Here is a 17,887-nt window from a genome sequence, read left to right as displayed (position 1 = left end):
TTTAGGAAATCAGTCCTAACTTCTTAGTACTAAATGATAGCATAAATCTCGAAGAATTGTTCAGTGTACTTTCAATATTCAGTAGAATATGCGTATAATGTGCAGACAAGCTGACTCCAATGCGATTGTAGTCCATCAAGATGTGGATTCCACAAAAACCAATCAGTGCATGCTTTTGTTAATGGAGTTTCAATCATGTACACATGTTTAACAGCTTGTAAAAACTGAATGGAATATCAATTCTTTTATGTCAAAGTGTAATGTCCTCCAAGGTATGACTTTAAGAGACAGAAATCATCAAAGGTTTCAGTTGTGATGAGGCTATGGATCAAGTAAGCTACGCATTCACTGCCCGTCCCATTAACTTTATTAGGCGACCTAGTTATGGACTGCAAATATCTCTTTCTACTGTTTACAACATTACTATAAGCACTCAGTTTGCAAGAATACAAGTTACAACTCTTATTTATAGTTAGATATCTTATTTATTGGTGAGACAACTTTTCATTTGTGCAGGATAGTTAAAGACACTCTGTCAAATTTAATGTACTTAAAACCCCATGCAGTAATCAAAAATGAAAGGGACACACCCATAGTCAATGTCTAGTTATGATGAAACAAAAATAGTGTAATCAGACTGATTATTTTCATGGAGCCCACTGTGACAGGGCAGATTTACGTCCACCTGTTTCAGAATTTTCCGGTTCCTCAGATGCTGCCGGATTCATTTCCAACAAAATGGTGCTCCACCACAATTATATTGAGATGTTACCATGTTCCTGAGCAACACTTCCCCAGATGTAAGATCTGATGAAGTACGGACTGCATGGCCAGCTAGATCTCTCAGATATCACTCCTCTAACTTTTTTGCTTGAAATTTCATTAAAAGTTGTAACAAAAGAAAGTATGAGATTTGGACGATTTAAAATAAAAAAATTGAAGGTGTAGGTCTAATAATGAAGTTGATGCTCTTAAACACCTGGCAGGAGTTAGATTATTTTCCAGGCATCTGAAGAGCAACAAAAGGTGCATCCACTGAAGTAGACAAATTTACATTAAAACATTGCGAGAGTTGATGTTTATTTAAAAAAAAGTTGCCAAGTTATGTTAACTGGTTCTCTTAATTTTAAGCTGTACTTTTAGACTGGACACTCTGTAGATTATAGTAAAACGTCATATTATTCTGTACCAATATATTGTATTTTTATAATAAAAAACCAACTTGAACAACCCAAGTAAAGAATTACAAAGTAAATGAAATAATATTTTATTTTTTATTCCAAAAGCCTTTTTGCGGGATCCTGAATATCAGTTGTATATAATATAATTAAATAAGATTACATATCAAACATAATAAAAAATTAAAACTACAATCATATATAAAAAACATATGAAGTCAGTTAAATAAAATAACTACTTCTACAATAAATAACAACTTAAGTTTAAAAAAAATAATAAATAGAATAAATTTATGCTATGTGACCTGGAAAGCCAATTTACATTACTGAGTGGATTTAAATCACGCTATTTATAAAAATTATGATTATTTCTTCTTTTTATATAAAAATATGCTACCATTATAATTGTCATCTTCATATTCTGTCTGAAAGTTGATCAAGATGGAATCTTTTGTATTTAAATTTTTAAAGTCTCTGAAAAATGTCCAAACTTTACCTAGTATTATTTAAATTAAATTTCTTGATATTTTCACTACATTGAAATTTTAATATTAAAATTAACTATTTACAATATTTTAATTTTTTATTATGTTTGATATGTAATTTTATATAAATATATTATATACAGCTGATGATTCAGGATCCTGTAAAGGTGCTTTTGGAATAAAAAATAAGGTAAGTGTCATTTCATTTACTTTATAATTCTGTACTTGGGTTGTTCAAGTTGAATTTTTTATTAAAAAATAAAACATATATATATGTTATCATATATCATCAAACTGGAAAACATGATTTATAATGTATAATTTTATAATAAAAAATAAAAATATATAATTATTTTAATTCATCTAAATTCGCGTCCTCTTATAACGATATATTAAAAACATTTGTAAATAAATCTGATGAAGTGGTGCGCATGCAAGAAACACTTATATATATATATATTTCCACACAGGGGAAGAAACTTAAAATCCAAACTGAGAGAGCTTAACTACAGGTATTTGAGTGTTACCTTTTACACTGCTCCTATTAGCACTATTATTGGAGGTGTATATTACTGCTCTAATCTATTATTGTCTGTTGTAAACTATTCATGCTTCATTGCAATAATTTTCGAGAACAGTGGTTTCGTTGTCACTACGATTTGTCTAGTGCCAATCTGACTAGACGATTTGTCTAGTTGCAAGTCCTACACTATCAATAACTGAAGGCAAATGTTCACAATAAATAACTGAAGTCATTGACAACAGTTTGCATCAGGTGACTCTCAATATGATTACTTTAGCATTGATGCATCAGCTGCGCAGGGTGATCACTTCGGATATCTTTTGTCAAAATGTGGTAGATATGTTAAGTCTTCCTAATGTAATCACAAAATTAGATTTTATATTATTTTCTTTTCATTTACAGATTTTACGTCACAACCATGTTTAGTCTTACCAGGTCCACTTTAAACTGCCTACCTGATAAATATTGAAACATGAACACTGAATACAATTAACAACAAATCACCCAAAGCTTACTAAAATGTCAACTCCATCAACAGATTAAAATTCACATATTTCAGTCATCAATGAATTTCAAAAACACACTTTGCACTCATAGATTTACCATTTATCATTCACAAACATCTAAATAAATCGATATTAATTAAAATGAACTAAATACGATTACAAATATTTTGTTAAAAACTAACACATTGAAATATATACATAGTAATGAAATTAAGAAGAGACAAATCTTGTTTGTTACAATAGCCAATAGCTAATACTTACACGACATGGATAAAATACCATCCCATCTTTTGTCTTCACTGTGCGAAAATCTTTTATTCGAAGTTCATTGCTTTTCATATTAAGATTAACGTGTGGTGAAACATCATCATTCAATAAGATATCAGATTCCTTTTAAAAAAAAATATAAAAACACAAATTACAAACTAATTAATTTCCAATAAATGTTTTTTTTAAATTTTATTCTGACTGGAACTTAGTAATAATACCACTTATATACAAATCACATATCCTAAAAATAAATATTTTTGGTAGTAAATACCATTAAAATCTATCTTGCTAAAAATTTTAGAAAAATCCATATATTATGTCAAAATTAGGCCAAAAAAGAACAAAACTGATTTAATTTTATTTTTATATGAATTTACTATTAATAGAATATTACAATTGTTATTTATATATATATTATACACTTTATTTTCTCAAAGTGTATGTTGCAAAAAATAACAAAATAGCAAACACATTAATCACAAATTTAAATCTGAGAAAATTAATTTTATAAGTCAATTTAAAACAAATATGGCGGTTGTTGAGGAAGGTTTTGAAGAATTTTTTTTTAACTTTCAACTTAATTCTCTTGCAATTTGTTTCATTTACCCAGATTTTCCAACTTTTTTTATATTATCAGTATGATGTGATTTGTCCAACTCCTCGAAATAAGCAGTTCTCTCACCTTTGCATCATTAGAAATAAATCTTTGTCCAATGAGCCATTTTTTCAGATTTGGGAGAAGGTAATAATTAATTGAAACCAAGTCAGGTGAATACAGCACATGCTTCCAGATGACTTTGTCAAAGTGTAGATTATCATTGAGTTTTGCAACTACTATCAGAGATATGTGTACCCGCACATTATTGTGGTAAAAGAACAGTATCTTTTTGGCTAATGTGGCAGTACATATCAATCAGTCTAGTAAAACATCAGAACTGTAATGATCCTCGTACTTGAAAGTTCATGTATTACTAAAGAATAAACCAAAACATGGTAAAAAAATGCAATGAAGTCAAATTAAAAAATCAACATTAAGTGCTTACATAAAGTTTCACTCATATAACTACTCCACTAAATACACTCTGAAAGGGCGAGTAAAACTAACTTACTGCTTTATGTTTGATTTTATGATCTTCTAATTTAATTAGGTTGGTCCCTTCAGTCACAAGAGGATCTGTCACTTTTTCAAAATTATCACACCCATTACTGATCGGCTTATATATATATAAAATATTGTCAAGTGAATTATTAATGCGAGACCTGACATTAGACACATCACTAATAAAAATGGCACTAGTCATTCTCAAGAATGAAAGAGAAGAAGAGGTTTTGCAATATTTTCTTCATGCAACAAATATACACAAGTGTTACATAAACATGATATTACCACTGAAATAAAGGTGATAGTCAGCCACACACAAGCAGCTCAATTATTTATACCACAGAAATTTATGTACAATGGACATCAAAACTATCAGAGAACATTACCATGACTGTGCCCAGACGTACTTTAGTTGCTTCACATGAAACAAAATCAAACTTTAAAAAAAAACTAGGGAAGAAAGTTTAAAGCAACCGACTAATGGTCTTTTAAACAGAAAATTATAAATTATATATGACTCCATTCACTAAAAACATTAAAATCCTGGAGCTACAATTTTAATACATTTTTTTTAAACTTTACAGTCCAGTACACTCTTCTTCAATTCTGAGAAGCCCCTTATTGAACAAAATGTTGAAATTCATCAAAGTCACTCCCAAAAATTGTAGGCTCTCTGTAGGAGATGATTCTCTCATACTCTGAGAATGACATTTCCTGTCGTATATTCCCGATACAGAATAAAAATTGCACCTAAAAGATGTATTGTTTGTTATGCAAACAACATAAGAAAGGAATCACAATATAACTGTTGGGAATGTGATGTTGGTATTTGTCCTGCCCCTTGTTTTAGAAATTTCCACACTAAGAAGGAAAACATTTTCATATTTCAAAAACATTAAAATTCATTTAAAAAAAAAAATGTATGACTAGTATTAAACTGAAATATAGTAATAACTCTGTGAACTGGCAAACATGAATCTAAGTTATTATTCTGTGATCTTGAACTCTGAATGGCTAAATTCATAAATATTTATGAACTATTTCCATAGAAAATAATTTAATCGTTTTCACAGTAAGATTAGAAATATATACATAGAAGATTCACAACATGTAAAATTATTTCACCATGGCTCAATGAGATAATGATATGTATCAGACTACACTTTGTTTAGTTTAGTAGAGACTCAGAAGATCCATTCCTGAGACATATGGTTAATTAAACCCCAACCACCAGAGTACACAGGTATTCACTGCTAAGTTTTTAAATCTGTACAAAAGCAACTGACTTTTACTAGGATTTGAACCTGAGAACTTTCGACTTTGAAAATCAGCTGTTAAAACACCTTTTTTGTGATGAGTTAAACACTAGATCAGCCTGGTGGGCTAAATATATATATTATTATTATCTTTTATGACCGCATAGGATCATTTTAGTCAGTCTGTTATGCATGTCTCTTTGATGGGACTGTTTGGGCCTTGTGGTCCTCCCATTACTTTTTTATACATTTTGATTTTTGTGCCCTTTCTAGTGTTGAAATGTTTGTGTTATGTTGAGGTTTTATCTTATGAGTGTTTTTGTTCGTGATTTTCTCATTTAATTTTATCGTACCTGTGGCGTCTACTGATGTAATGCCAATTTCCTTCAGATCCTATCTTATTTCTCCGAATCATCTGCATCCTGCCTTTGTATTTTCCGAGTCGGGATTGTACTGCATTAGCAGTTTCTGAAGTCTTGAATACTGCATCCTCATGATTATGTCGAAAGCATCCTAATCTCTTATGCATATCAGTAATGGGTTCTAACTCTTTGTACATGATTTTGTTTGGCACACTCCCACCAATGCCCATCTTTATGATACATTTTGTCCATCTTCTGGAATCTGGCTGTCTTTGATTGTTCGTTCAGGTGGAAGAGTGTTTGCTGAATAAGTGGTTTATGGTTTTATAACTGTGTTTTAGTGTCTTATTTTTGTATTTTTTGATAGGCATTTTTATTTTAAGTGTACCAGGTTCATTTTTGTGCTTCAGCTAGTTTATTCTTCTTATTCAGATAAAGGATTTTTCATTTAGATTGTTTGTTACTATTTCTCCAAGGTATTTAAATTGGGTTACTAAATTTTGGGTCCAATTTTATTTGTAATTTTTTGAAGTACTAATATCCGTGATTTAGTTTCATCAATGACATTTGCTACAAGTGCCAACTCGTCAGCAAAACTAGGACAGTTTGTTTCAATTTTTTCACCCATTTTAACTTTTGGAGACACCTTTTTGAGAGCTTGAGCCATTCCCTAATTACAATTTCTAAAATACAGTTGAACAGTAGTCGTAAGAAAACATTCCCTTGGCGCAATCCTGTTTTGATCTCAAAAAGTTATGAGAGCTCATCTCTGAATTTTACCTTTGCCACTGTTTGTAAGGGTCAGTTTTATCATGTTTATAATTTGATAAGTAGTTCAAGGTGTCTTAGAATTTTTAGTAGGGATGCAGTCATAAAATTTCTTGAAATAGCCAGTTCCTTCTATTGACTTCAGTGTTTCTTAATGATGTAGTCTCTTTATTCTCCTTAGGGGTCAAGTGGTTTCTTTTCTTTGTTTTACTAGATTTGGGAAGGATATTTCTAATTTTTGGGATAATAGCAATAATAGATATTTTTTCCACTATTTTGACACATTTGCCGTTCCAACATTGATGTTTTTGTACGGGATTTTATTGGGGCTAATTCTTCTGTGATTTGTTTAATGTTGTTGACTGGATATTTGAGTTTATCTGTGATTGTTATTTTTTTGGTTGCTTTTTGGTCATTCTCATTCTTGACCAGTCGGGCAGCATCCTCTTTTCTTCTAGTTTTAGGACTTGATTTTGTTGTTTTCTTTCTGAAGCAAATTTAATTTTGACTACATAGTGATTGGATCCAGTGTCTACGGCTTGGATGACTTTTACACTGTAGATCTCAATGTGGTGCTGTTTATCCATAAAGACGGTCTAGTTACCATTCTCCTATAATGTAATCAAGGTGTTTTATGATTTTGATTTTTTAAGGTTTCCTCTTGAAATATGTGGATTTCAAGATTAGGTTGTCATTTCTGCAGAGATCGATGAATCTCTGTCCATTTTTGTTTGTTTTCTTTTGGGCGGGCCATTTTCCGATGATGTCGTGGTCTTCTTTCTCTGTCTAGTTGGGCATTGAGTTTCCAATTAATTGTTTAACATGGATTTCAGTTATGTTATTTATAGTTAGGTCGAGTAGATTTCAGAACCATACTGTTTCTTTATGGTCTTTTGGAGAATTATTTTTATTATTAGTGGATGCATGGCTGTTTATTATAGTGTAGATTTTATTAGATGCATTTGGTGTGAGTGTTGCGATTCTTGGAGATTGTGACTTGAATTCTTGTATGGAGTTTATTATTTTGAGTCTGACTAAAAAGCCAGTTCAAAACTGTGGGACTTTTTCATCACTCTCTTTCCAGGTATACCTCTGCAGAGTCTATATCCGTGAGATTCCATGGCATCCTGGTCAGTGTTTCTTATTTCCTGCAGACCCATGATGAGAATTTTGTATTGGTCCATTCGGCCGGTTATTATTTTTAGTTTACCAGTCTGCTGCAGCAAGTTTACTTTGTGTGTGGAAATGTAGATGGTTTGATTTTGGACTTTGTATTTTTCTTATTTGTGTGTGTAGTGTTAGGGCATTCCAATGCTTCCAGTTGCATGTTATCTTCTAAGTGGAAGCCCACCATATCCAAATGCTACCTTTTCTTAACTCTGGTGTTGCTTGGTTCAGCAGGTGGACTATTCCTTAAAAAAGACCTTTTTGTGATGCCTCTCAAGGGGTCACCTGTCAAACTAGGTTCCGAGTTACAACTCTAAATACGATCTAGTGAGTTGTGATTAGATGATAAATGAAGCTATGAAGTTTTTTTAGATTCAGTTCACCAGACAAATTTCTCCTATTTGTTCGGGATACCTCCAAGCATAACCCATGAAGGCTCAATCATACTTTTGTTAAAAGATGTTATTTTGGATAAAGGTTACAAAGTCTGATCCTAAATGTTACACCCGTATATATATATATATATATATATATATATATATATATATACAATAGCCTTCGCAATTCACACAATTAGAGAAACACTCACGTTTAATCTTTTACTTCATCAAAACGCTATTGGGGCTAAGCCCATCCTCAGTGATATCTTTTATAAATTCTTAAACTGTTTACAATTACACAATAACTATTAGCTTTTTACGTTTTGTAATCTTTTTGCAATAGTTGGATTTAATTTTATAAATACCAGAAGAATACGATATCATATCAGATTATCCACATATACCTTATACCCCAAAACTTACAGCTTTCCCAAAATTACACAAGGAAGGTATAACAACAAGACCATTAATTAATTTCAAAACAGCCCCAAGTTATATTATTACTAAAATTATTGATATAGCAATTAGATCAAAGATAAATTTAGAATACAAATATAATATAAAAAACAGGTATGAATTAATAATTTAAATAAGTTAAAAATTATTAAAACTATAATTACTAGCTTAGATATAACTAATATGTACCCAAGATAAACCCATTGATTACACAATCTCAAAAGAAAATAAATTAATAAAAGCAGGTGAAGACAAAAAATGTATAAATATTTAACAATTAGAAACATGTGTAAGCAGAATTATTTTGAATTTATTGGAACCTGTTACATATAAGAAAATATTTTACCCATGGGATTTCCCTTATCTGCTTTAATGTCAAAAATATATTGCAGGAATTTGATAATAGAACAGTATATGGCATAAATCACGTATATTAAATTTTATTGTGGGTCAGATTCGTGGATGATAATTTAGTTATATATGAACCAGTTATAGATAATGATGAAGTAATTTTAAATAAATTCAGTTCAGATCATAAAACCTTTTATTTTACATATGAAATGGAACATAACAGAAAAATAAATTATTTATATAATGAATTATATAAAAAACCTACCTGAAATGAAATTTTTATAAATAGGAATTCTAATCATATTCGGTCCCAGAAGGTTAATATTTTTAAGTACATGATAAACAGAGCAATAAAATACATAAACGACAAATGGGAATTTTGTAATTTTAGTATAAAGAATATAGCTATAAAAAAATGGATATCATACGTCATTGATTTATATTAAATATATAATCCAGAAATTTTTAGTAATATAAATATTACTAAATTATTACCCATAAAAATAGTGAAATGTTTATCTAAAATACTCTTATACAAATAAAATTATAGAAAACTAAATTGATGCGTATACAAATAAAAAATACAAACCTGATAATCATATAATAAAACAATAAAAAGTAAAAAATAAATGTGGGTCTTCTGGTATTTATAAAATTAAATGGAACAATTATGAAAAGATATATAAAACAAATAGATCATCTAAAGATAGATTTAATGAACATTTTAAATCATTTAAAAATAGAATAATAGGTTTCTCAAATGTTGCTGACAATTTTATAATAATTTTGATTATTATTTAGTTTAAAACTGATATATAGTTTAGAAGGTAATTTGGAAATAGTTGAAAAAATTAATACTGAAGATGTATATATATATATATATATATATATATATATATATATATCCTCGTGAAAATATGGAACGAAGAAAAACTTCCAGAACACTGGACCACAGCCCTCATCCATCCATTACATAAAAAGGGGATAAAACTAATCCGGAAAACTACAGAGCATATCTCTCCTGGATTGCACATACAAAATCCTGTCGAGAATCATATACAACCGATGCAAAGACCAACTTGAACTGGAACTTGGGGAATACCAAGGGGGATTTAGGCCATGGAGAGGTTGCCCGGAACAAATAATATCCCTAAAACTTATGATGGACTTATATAAAAGACGGAAAAAACAACTAATAATCACCTTCGTCGACTTTAAAAGGGCCTATGATTGTATACACCGACCATCCATGCTGAATATTCTGAGAAACCTGGGCCTTCACCCTAAACTCGTAAACATGATAAAATTAACTTTAACCAATACCCAGTCCAGAGTGAAATTCAGAGGTGAACTCTCTCAACCCTTCTACATAAAAACTGGATTGAGGCAAGGAGACGGCCTCTCACCACTCCTTTTTAACTGCGCCCTCGAATTTGTCATGAGAAAATGGTATGAAATAAATCCCAAAAATATAAAAATGGGTACTAAGAAAAACTCCATCACACTAAATTGCCTAGGATTTGCAGATGACCTCGCTCTTTTAGCAAATAATATTCAAGAAGCCAAAACACAAATCATGAGCCTTCAAAACCTAGCACAAAAGATAGGGCTTCATATCTCTTTCGAAAAAACTGAACTAATGGCCATAGATCCTCTGGTAATAGAGCACATTACGGTAAACAATCAGAAAATTAAAATAGTTAAACAATTTAAATATCTAGGGGAAATAATAACTTATAATTTAAATGAAAAAGTGACATGGCAAAACAGGACAAATAAAATGATTAAATCCCAAAAATTAACTTGGTCAACATATAACAAAAAATGCCTTTCTGCTAAAACAAAACTTAAACATTATAAAACTGTAGTACAGCCAGAAGTCACCTACGGAAGCGAGACCCTTTTCAAAATCACTCAGAAAAACCGAATTGAAAAAATTCTGAAAATAGAGAGGAGAATTGTCAGAACGTGTATCAATAAAAAACACCAAAAAGAAGGCCAATGGTGGATTGTGCCAAATGAGGTGGTGTATCGAGAAATAGAGCCTGTTACTGATACTATGCGGAAAAAAAGAATCTCTTTCTTCGGTCATTTTATAAGAACACCGCAAACAAGACTGTCAAGAAATATCATTGAAAAGCTCTGGTTCCAAAAGCTAGAAGTAGGATGGATCAAAGAAATTAGAGAAGATATGAAAGAATTGGGAATTTCCCTGACTGACCTACAGAATAAAACTGGAAAAATTACAAAGCTAAAAGATAAGAGCATTAGATTTAAACAAAAGACAGACAAACGACAAAATACAACGAAAAGTGTGTTTACGGATGAAGAAAAGAAAGCAAGATCTGAACGGATGAAGAAATACTGGGCAGCTCGAAAGAGTAAAATAACACGCTTTTCTCAGAAAAGAACCAACTAAAATTGACTTAAGTGGTCCCATGTTGGCCGTAAAAGTACAATAATATATATATATATATATATATATATAAACGTGAATTCAGCGAATAGTTATTATATAAATTGTGAACAGTTAAAGAATTTATAAAAGTTATCACTGAGAATGAGCTTAGGCCAGAAATCATTTTGAAGTAAGAAATTAGAGGCAAGAGTGTTTCTCTAATTCCGTGCTTTGCAGAGGCTGAAAGAATATTATATCCTACATATAGACATTTATGTACAGAGAGAAAAAAATGGAATTAAAAAGTTTAACCTGCTAAATAATTAATATATACGAGTTCACAAATTAACTGCATGAAATCCAAAATTTACATGCATGGCCATAATAATGAAAAACAATACAGTAGGATGCCGATTTTCAAGATATCTGACAAACTACACTGCTTAAATCCAAATTAAGAAATTTAAAAAAAATGCATTTTTTTGAAAAAAATCTTCACTTCAACCGGAAATTTTTTATTTATGTTTATTTTACTGGGTTTTTCAATCGACCTTTTTGCAATTCATTTAGCAAAAATATATATGATACTTATACAGGATTAGTGAAGATAGACTTGCTAAGAAAATTTCCAACATCGTCAACGTAAGTAAATTAAAGTCGATTTGAATGAAAGAAACACAAGATGATCTGCAACATAATACAGCGGGACACCATTTTTCTAAATGTCTAACAAGCTGGACGGCTTAAATCCAGACAAAGATACTAAAAAAAAAACCAGTATATTATTTGAAAAATTTGAACCATTCAAACGAATCTCTGCTTAAATAGGTATTTTTCTTATCAATCTTTATTATACTGGGTGTTTAAACTACAGTTTTGGAATTCATTTAACAAAACCATATATATATATATATATATATATATACTGGCCTTGTAAAAGTAATTTTCTACATTCTACACACTGTATTTGTTGTACCATATTACTAAATCTATCTTTTCTTACATTGTACATATGCTCTAAATTTCTTCTTAATTTTAGTGAAATATATGTTTACTTTTATTTTTAAATTTAATTACTTAGTATGTTACTCATTAAATATAGAATGATATGTGCACTGTATACCACAAATCTTTTTTAAATTACCCTTTTCAATTATCCAGATTTGGCCTTGCAAGGTCCATCTGGATAATTGGTGTGGCACTATATACAAAATCTATAACTTACCATTTCATTTTCAACTTTTAAATTTTCTGATTTAACTAGGTTGGTGTCTTCAGTTGATAGGGATCGTTTTTCATTATCACTACTCATAATGTCAAGCTCCTCTTTCAGTTGTTCTAAATTAATTTTCTGTAATAAAAAAACAATAAATTAATGCTGTAAGTAATTATGTTCATGATTTATTGTAAAATTTATAAAATAAAAAAAAAATTATTTATCTAATTCGCTTACCACACACATAAATAGTGCAGCCACAATTTATTAGAGCCACATAATAATAATAATTATTATTATTAGTTGCCTTTAATGTGCCAAGTTTTATTCCAGGAAATGTTTCTTTTGCTAAATTTTATCAAAAATGCTGCTATTCACAAATTGTAAGGTGGTATTGTTTTTTACAAATTGTAATCTTTTACAATGAATTTGTTAATCTGTTGCTGTAATTCTTATGATTTAGTTTTTTCTAACCTTACTGACGGTATCAATATTGCTTTTGTTGAAATTTTTTATCATGAACATGAGAGAAAACATTAAATAAAATTTTGAAATTCTAATCTTATTTTTCATAAATACTTACCAGATAATAAAAATATTAATTCTGTAATATTCAGCATTTATCATACGAGTCTGATTGCAAATAATATTTATTTGTTATATCAACACATAAGCATGACGCTTGTGTGGAGCATGGAAATGGAATTTTATAACATATGAAAAATGTCATGCCTGACCAGGATTTGATATGGATCATGATATAGGAATTTTTGCTGATGAATCGCAACTATGTATTAATAATATTGTTGACTAAAAAATACCAAAAATACTTATGCAAAAATGTAATTATCAAAGCAGTCCTCTAGTGAACTTATTATCGCAATTGTTAGTAAGAAAACACCATACGCTTCAAACACAATATAAATCTATTTTAAAATTAAATAAAAATGAAATTCATTCAATGTGTGATAAGGAGGGTAAAATGATGTTGAAGTGGGAAGATAAATGAGATGTCTTGGGTTTGACGAATAAACATATAGAGCGTAGAAGTAGTTGGAAAAGGAAAGAAGACAATAGTTCCAAATGTTGTCAACGATTATATTTTTATAGACTGAGTTGATAAGGTGGATCAAATGCTGAGAGCATATCCATTCAAAAGAAAAAGACAAAACGGGTGATATAAAAGCAGTTCTGCCAACTTTTTAATATCACTGTATTCAATGCTCATAGTTTACATAAGAAAAGTGGTGAGACGTACAATCCTGTTCAATTCAGACAGAAAATTGTTGAAATTCATCATAGTCATTTCCAAAAAAGGTAGGCCCTCTGAGAAGATCCTCTAATTCTCTCTCTGTGTTTAACTTATAATTTCAATTTTTTCAAATAAATTTTCACTTCAATAGGGATTTATTTTATCGATCTTAATTTTACTGTTTTTTTTAATTTAACTTTTTTCAATTCATTTAGCAAAAACATATATGTATTAAAACTTATTAAAGTAAATTTTTACCCAATTATCCAGATCTGGCCTTGCAAAGGTTCATCTGGACAATTGGTGTTTTCACTGTATGCAGAATCTAATATACTTACTTACCACTTCATTTTTAACTTCTAAATTTTCTGTCTTATTCAAGTTGGTGTCTTCAATTACTAAATGATCTTTTTCGATATCAAGTAGTTCCTCTTTCAGCTGTAGTAAATCTACTTGCTGTAATAAAAAACAAAAAATGAAACATATTAACAATATTGTCGATACTCATGTACCAAAAATATTTATAAAAAATGTAATTTTTGAAGCAGTTCACTACTGAGAATTTACACAATTATTAATGAGAAAAACTGACAGCTGACAGAAATTTATAAAGATTTACAACGAATAAATGATGAGACTCCAGACACAGTTGACCAAAGTACGCAAACCGAAAGTCATGGCAGGAACGAGATGTCAGATATTCTAGATGTAGAGCTGACAGATGAACAACTGATGGACAGATTACCCACATGATGGTCAACCGGCACCTGTGGCAATGATCTTACAAGACTCCACCATCCTCGAAGATGGAAAGATCACAAATGCCGGGATTAGGTACACGGTAATCTATGACTCTAGAGAAGGAGATAAGATAATGGCCTCTCATATTATAAAGGCCTTACGAAGAGCTGTAGGTAAGCTGGAGTCAGCTGTCTTTGTGGTTCCCAGTGGTCCAGCGGGCATCATGGTGAGAAAAATAGTAATATACATGATGAGGAAGGGTAAGACCTTGCCGAGGATGTTACTCCCCTGCCTGAGCAAACAAGGGAGGGCAAGTCCGAGGTAGGTATCAACAAGAAGGGGAACCCCGCCCCCCCCGGTCGTTGAAAGTAAACCGGTCGTAGTAAGTGCCCCCGGTAAATCTTATGCCGATCTGTTGAAAACCATGAAAGAAAAGGTTAAGGTTGAGGAGGCCGGCGAAATACTGTCAATTAAACAGGAAAGGGACAACAACTAGAGGTCTGAATTAGTGTGGCACAGAAGGCGGGGGAGTTTTCCTTCCTGCTGAAGAACAGAGCAGAGGATCTCCAGATGGATATAAGAACAAGAGGAGACCGCAGAACAGTCGTTCATGTAAAAGACATGCTAGGCGACACTACTGAGCGAGAGGTCAGGGAAGCGGTAGAGAAGGTACTAGGACAAGGAGAAAACTTTCAGGTCACATCACTAAGGGAGGCATTTGGAAACACAAAAAATGCCACGGTGGTCACAAGTCAAAGGAATGCAACGAAATTAATTGCAGCAAGGCTGAGAGTAGGGTGGGTGAGTTGCAGGGCCTACATCCGGACGGATATAGAGAAATGTTATCGATGTTGGGATGTCGGTCACAGCAGAAGAGTGCAGAGACCAGGACCGTTCAAACCTCTGCTTCAACTGTGGTAAACCCGGCCATGTAAGGCGACCGGATGCCTGGACTGTGGAGCCACTTCACATAGGACCGGGAACCCGTGCTGTAACACAGGTCATGACTAAAGTAATACTAGTTAATAATAACAGGAGCCTACTCTCTAGTGATTTGAGCATAGAAATAGCAGCTAGATACGAAGCGGACTTCCTGGTGGCCACCGAACCTAATGTGTATTCGGCGGCCAGAGAACAGTAGCTGACCGATGGGAATGGTGATGTGGCAATTAGAAAGATCGTTGGAAATGTGGATTATGATCTGTATGGTAGAGGTGACGCACTCATTGCTGTTGAAGTAAACGATACGATTATAATAGGTGTATATATCAGCCCTAACTGCAGCAGGGAATCTCTTAAGAACAGACTCCTTGACCTCCAACAAGTCATTATACGAGCTCGGAAGAGAATTGTAGTCCTTGGAGACTTTAACTGCAGGACTGTTCTAGCTGGAGCGGTCTCCTCGAACACTAGAGGAAAACTCCTGGAGGAATTGCTGGCAGCGACAGGAATGACATGTATTAATGACGGAACAGCCACCTACCAAGCAAGAGGGCATCAATCGGTCATGGATTTAGTTATAATTGATGGAAGGATGCGCACTGATGCAGCTGATTTCATGGTTCTTAATGACGAAACAGCCAGCTATCTCAGAGCCATCTTTGTTAACTTCAGAGAGCAACGGCCAGAAATATGACAGATAAATAACAATATCAGACTGTCTTATCAACAGATATATAGAGTGGCTAATAATGCGGCAAATAGAATTAGAAATAGTACTCAGATAACACCTGAAATATTCCAAAATATAGTTAAAGAAGAGATGGCGAACATACCGAGGAGAAATAATATTAAACATAATATGGTCTACTGGTGGTCCAGGGAGATAGAGGAACAGCGTAGAATTATGCAAAGACACAAGAGGACGGCCCAGAGGTTGCGAGCTAGAGTTGGTTCGGAAATAGGATGTAACATTGCGACAGAGCAATATAGGCAAGCGAGAAAGACGCTTAACTTCCTCATAAAGCAGGCCAAAAGAAGGAAATGGTTAGAACTATGCGAGGAGTTGAATGCTGATCCGTGGGGAAAGGCTTTCAAAATAGTAACCAAGCGGCTTGGGAGACAAGCTCCGACACTGAATGAAGAAACGGCTGCGTTGCAGATCAGAAAGTTATTCCCCAGAACGGAGGAGCAATATAATAGAGAGGTGATAGAATGCCAGGGAGGAAGATTTACACAAAAAGAGGTCATGGAAGCTATAAATAAATTAAAAAATAAGAAAAGCCCCGGCCCAGATGGCATCCCAGCGGCCATCATTAAGATAATAGCTAGAATCGTACCTTGGGAAATAGTCGATGTAGCCAGCTACGTCCTACAAAATAGAAGCTTCCCTGAATGCTGAAAGGAAGCAAGAACAGTCTTCCTCCCAAAGGCAGAACAAATTCAAGAGAACACAGCATATAGACCGATTACGCTCATAAATAATATGGGAAAAGTAGTTGAAAGGTTGTTAGAAAATAGACTTAGAGAGGAAATAGAGGAAAAACAATGTCTACATCCGGAACAATACGGATTTAGAAAGGGATGGTCCACGGTGACCGCAGTCGAGAAGGTAAAAAACTGGGCTTTAAATTGCAGAAGCGGTACATGGAGGACTAGAAAAATCCCCATGATCATAATGCTTGATGTTAGAAACGCATTTGGTACGGTCCCCTGGACAGCCATCATTGAGGCGCTTCAAGCCATGCAAATAAGTAAATACTTAGTAAATCAGATAGATCAATATCTTCAAAATAGGTTCATAGAGGTCAAAACCCTAGAAAGGAAAGCCATATTTCAGGTAAGCGGAAGGGTGCCGCAGGGATCTGTCCTTTGCCCAACCTTATGGAATGTTTTCTATGATAAAATCTTCAGGCTGAACTACCCCGAAGGGGTATCGATAGTAGGATACGCGGATGATATCGCAATATTAGTAGAAGACAGAGATATTAAGGAACTGGAGAACAAGGCAAACCAAGCACTTAGAACAATAGATGAATTGATGGAGGATAACAAATTAGAAATAGCTCCTAATAAATCCTGTTGCCTGGTCCTCTCGGGTAGAAGACCATTAAGAAGCGTGAATCTAAATATCAGAGGACAGAGAATCGATCAAGTAAAAGAAACAAAATACTTTGGGGTACTTCTGGACAAAAGTTTAAGGTTCAGCAAGCATATTGATATGATTTGTGGGAGAGTTACTCCTGCTGTAAAGGGATTAAGAGGATTATTTCAAAACCACGGCTCACCTAAAATGGTTATTCGAAGATTGATAACCGCGGCTATCACTTCGGCGGTACTGTATGCGGCTCCCATATGGGGGGGCGGCAATGAACATACAGCGAAATAAAAAGAAGTTGAGAAGTGTCCATAGACTGGCATTGCTGCGTGTAGCTGCTAGTTACTGTACGGTATCGTATTACGCGCTGTGCGTACTGACCGGGGTCCTACACATAGACCTTCAAATAAAAGCCAGAACCCTCAGACACAGCGGTATG

General features: G+C 32.8%; 1 protein-coding gene across 1 annotated transcript in view; it reads right to left on the bottom strand.

Moving 5' to 3' along the window:
• LOC142317882 (uncharacterized) overlaps nucleotides 1-17,887 on the bottom strand; it is a 111,649-nt gene that overhangs the window by 27,254 nt on the left and 66,508 nt on the right. Inside the window, exons 11-13 of the mRNA XM_075354427.1 lie at nucleotides 14,013-14,126; nucleotides 12,428-12,553; nucleotides 2,954-3,082 (exon numbers count right to left, since the gene is read on the bottom strand). Of these exons, the coding sequence (XP_075210542.1) occupies nucleotides 2,954-3,082; nucleotides 12,428-12,553; nucleotides 14,013-14,126 (369 nt within the window). The remainder of the gene's footprint in view (nucleotides 1-2,953; nucleotides 3,083-12,427; nucleotides 12,554-14,012; nucleotides 14,127-17,887) is intronic.

Source organism: Lycorma delicatula, chromosome 1, assembly GCF_047948215.1.
Source record: "Lycorma delicatula isolate Av1 chromosome 1, ASM4794821v1, whole genome shotgun sequence".
Taxonomy (NCBI): Eukaryota; Metazoa; Arthropoda; class Insecta; order Hemiptera; family Fulgoridae; genus Lycorma; species Lycorma delicatula.
Note: the sequence above shows the minus strand (reverse complement) of the source record. Positions and strands in the feature narration are given on the sequence as shown.